The 3,216-nt window shown below is 44.0% G+C and overlaps 1 protein-coding gene across 1 annotated transcript; it reads right to left on the reverse strand.

The window, feature by feature from the left end:
- Positions 1-1,349: 1,349 nt before the first annotated feature.
- LOC115693996 (uncharacterized) lies at positions 1,350-2,892 on the reverse strand. The gene is made up of 4 exons (XM_030621084.2): positions 2,363-2,892; positions 2,146-2,240; positions 1,544-2,030; positions 1,350-1,449 (listed from the first exon to the last, which is right to left on the reverse strand). The coding sequence occupies exons 1-4, from the start codon at positions 2,890-2,892 to the stop codon at positions 1,350-1,352; spliced, it is 1,212 nt and encodes a 403-aa protein (XP_030476944.2).
- Between the last annotated feature and the right edge of the window lie 324 nt (positions 2,893-3,216).

A 3,216-nucleotide genomic window follows, 5' to 3' on the forward strand; every position in this document is an offset into this window, starting at 1 on the left:
GACCATCTAGCATTGCCCTCTTGACAAAAGGAAAAGTTCATACTCAATCCTCAAGCACACCTCTGCACATATGCCTTCAAGATACCCTCAACTCCAATGTCACACAAAACTAGACCAGCCAGCTCCCTCATAACTAATAAGCCAAAACACAATATCTCTCACTCTGTCAAACCGGCCACCAAATTAATCCAATTCCGGCTCAACCCCCAAAATAGATAGATAATCAACTGAATAAATAATTCCAAGATTAAAATGACACAAACAGCGATTTCAGAAGAGGAAATAACAGAATTCACACACCTCTTGGTCCTATAGTAACAGAAACAACATCAGCTAATTTATCAATCCCAGATTGAAGAGCCTCTCTGCATTCCCCGCCAAAATACATCGTCGAACCTGCTTTTACCACAAAGTTTCCAATGTCCTGACCGTTTCTCCATAGACCCAATACCCTCCTATTTCCACTCAGATTCTGAACAGTGAACAGCTCTCAATTCTTCCATCTCAATCCAAAGAGTATAATTCGTAAAAGGGCATGAAGAAATTGAGGGAAAACAAAAGAAAACGGGGAACTTACCAGAAAGATCTGCTTCTGAGGGAGTATTGAAGGTGCTGTGAAGGAGACAGACATTCACAGGGCAGTTCTTCCAGGGTTTCTTCTAATTAATGGCAATAAACATGTACAACTTTTGCGACAAGTCACATTGAGATCGACATGCTAAATCCAGATCTAATCGTTGCCTTCTCTCTTCCTATGAAAAAATTTCTATTAAAAATCCCCTCTCAGCAACGTTAGCCAGGTATGAAGACGGCTTCTTTTTCCATGCGCGTATGATCAGATTTTAGTTTTAAAAAAGACGAAAAAAGCTATAAAAAAAAACGCGGAGATATCCTCTTCCGGTGATCCAGCACGTTGCAGTATATTTCAAGCTATGTCGATGCGAATTGCAACTGTTTTCCCATTTTCATTTTCTCCTCTTGTTTCACAAACGAGCAGAGCTTTCCACTAGTTATAGTAAGGAAGATGTACTAGACTTAATTAGAAAATCCTTTATAGCACCTTCAAACAACTAATTAAGCTGACTGGACTCTCTATAACAAAACCGACTTGTCAAATCCAAACACAAGACATCCTATCAATCGTGTCACATTGGAATCCAAAAACGACATGCTAATTAAACACATTACACAACATAATGTACGAAATATGCTTCTTAGCTCCAAAAGAAATCCTCGCGAGTCTTAACAAAAGTTACGTAAATTATAAACAATAAAGGATGACACTTTTGATTGTCGAGGAAAATCCTATTGTAAAAATAGGTCGAGTTGCTACTAACTCGAGGATAGAGTCAATATTCAGTGGATGGGGACGGGGGATCATGTGTTTGGGGATTGTTCAACAACCTTGAAACCTCCTCCACGACCTCTTTCACAAGTACCGCTTCGTGCCTGCAAATTGCCAAATAGAATTGAAGTAAGCTCTAAGTGGTATAAGTAGTTCTGTCCAGTTAAGGTTTTGGTGGGAATGATGAGAGTAAAGTACCCATTGGCAATATTCTCTGATACCCATCCTCTGGAGGACCCAACCTCCGCGACAGCTCGCTCCCACCGCTCATAAGTACTTTCGTCGACCATCTCCTTATGTCGAAGCATGTGCTTTACAAACAAATGCGATAAGTCTCGCACGTGCGACGTCTTCACTTTATAGAAGATGGGCAATATCGTTTGCCCCTTTGTTCTCTTGCATTCAACCATTTGAGCTAGGTCCTCGAGACACCATTGAGAGGACGCATAATTGCTTGAGAGAATTGGAATGGATATCTTGCAGTGGTCGATGGCATTGCGTATCTCATGAACACAATCTTTACCTATGAGGGACGGATCGTCATCATTAAAAACTTGGATTCCTTCGGCCACAAGACTGGTGTAGAGGAAAGCAGCAAGGTTATATCGAGTATCAGCACCACGGAGGCTCAAGAAGACTTGGCATTTACTTTGGCTTCTTCTTTTCTCCGATAAATAATGACTCACTGCAAGTGATGATGACCACGAATCAGGAGTAATTTTAAAAAGGCAAAGAAACCGGTCTAGTTGGGCGTGGCTTCTCTATGTTTAGAGAACGGATCAAATGGTACTGGAATATACCTGAGTCTATGAACATGGAAGACCGTTCGACCCAGCTCATCTCTAATTCGCTCAAAACCTTTGCGACAACCATTTTCACCAGCTTTCCTTCATGCCTGTACACACACACACACACACACACACACACACATTATGGATATAAAACAAAGTTAGACGTACAGATCATTCCCATCAAAGTGCACGGGTCAGATTCGTAGATACAGGAAGACATAAATACCCATTGGCAATGGCCTGTGACATCCATCCTCTAATCCTCGTTAGAGAACACAGCGCCTCTACCCATTCTTGCACTTCTTCTCGCCTGCCCTGCATCTCATGTTCACATAAAGCCTCTTCAAAGTCAGGCAAATTACCGCATTGGCGACCTAAATCAGCAACATTCACTTTATAGAATATAGGGAAGACTGATTTGCCGTGCTTTCTGCGGCAATCCATAATCTCGGTGAGCTCGCGGAGACACCGTTTACTATGCACAGAGCGTTCCGAGATGATGGGGATCACGATCCTACTAGTCCTGATGGCGTGGAGAACCTCTGGGCCAATCTGCTGATTGCCGACCGAGAAGGCGGCGTCATCTCTGAACACTTGCAGCCCAGCGGCTGATAGGCTTTTATAGAGGAAATCCGGGAAGCAGGTGTGACTATCTACGCCCCTGCAGTTCAAGAACACGTCGTACTTCGGGCGGACCATCCTTAATATTCCCTTGGCGCGCGCGCACGCAGCTTGCAATCGAGAAAGTGCATCCATTCTCTTTTTTGTTCGGAACTACCCTTCCTCTCTTGTCTCTCTTTTCTCCAATCAAAGTATGTTTCCTTCGATGCTTAATTTTCCTTCACCACACCATCATTGAACGCAAGCTGAGAAAGAGTTGTTGTACCAGCACCACCAATGGCAATCACACTGGTTGTTCTTTTGGCTCCGATCCGACAGGCTCGAGGGTGTGATCTGCTCCAAGAACGGCGAGGTTCCCAAGTCGGTGCAGCGAACCTTCCGAGAGCTCGATGCGTCGAAGGAGAGGCTGCGGCGCCAGCTGGAGCTAGGGTTCGAGGAGGAAGAGGAGAAGGCGAAGCG

The sequence above is a fragment of the Syzygium oleosum genome, unplaced genomic scaffold (genome assembly GCF_021117445.2).
Source record: "Syzygium oleosum isolate NSW1041296 unplaced genomic scaffold, Sole_v2.1 Sole_v2.29, whole genome shotgun sequence".
Lineage (NCBI taxonomy): Eukaryota > Viridiplantae > Streptophyta > Magnoliopsida > Myrtales > Myrtaceae > Syzygium > Syzygium oleosum.

Coding starts and splice junctions, on each gene's coding strand:
- LOC115693996 (XM_030621084.2), bottom strand. CDS start 2,892: ATGGATGCACTTTCTCGATTGCAAGCTGCGTGCGCGCGCGCCAAGGGA. Junction 2,241..2,362: donor TCACAGGCCATTGCCAATGG/GTATTTATGTCT, acceptor GTGTGTGTACAG/GCATGAAGGAAAGCTGGTGA. Junction 1,450..1,543: donor TCAGAGAATATTGCCAATGG/GTACTTTACTCT, acceptor GGCAATTTGCAG/GCACGAAGCGGTACTTGTGA.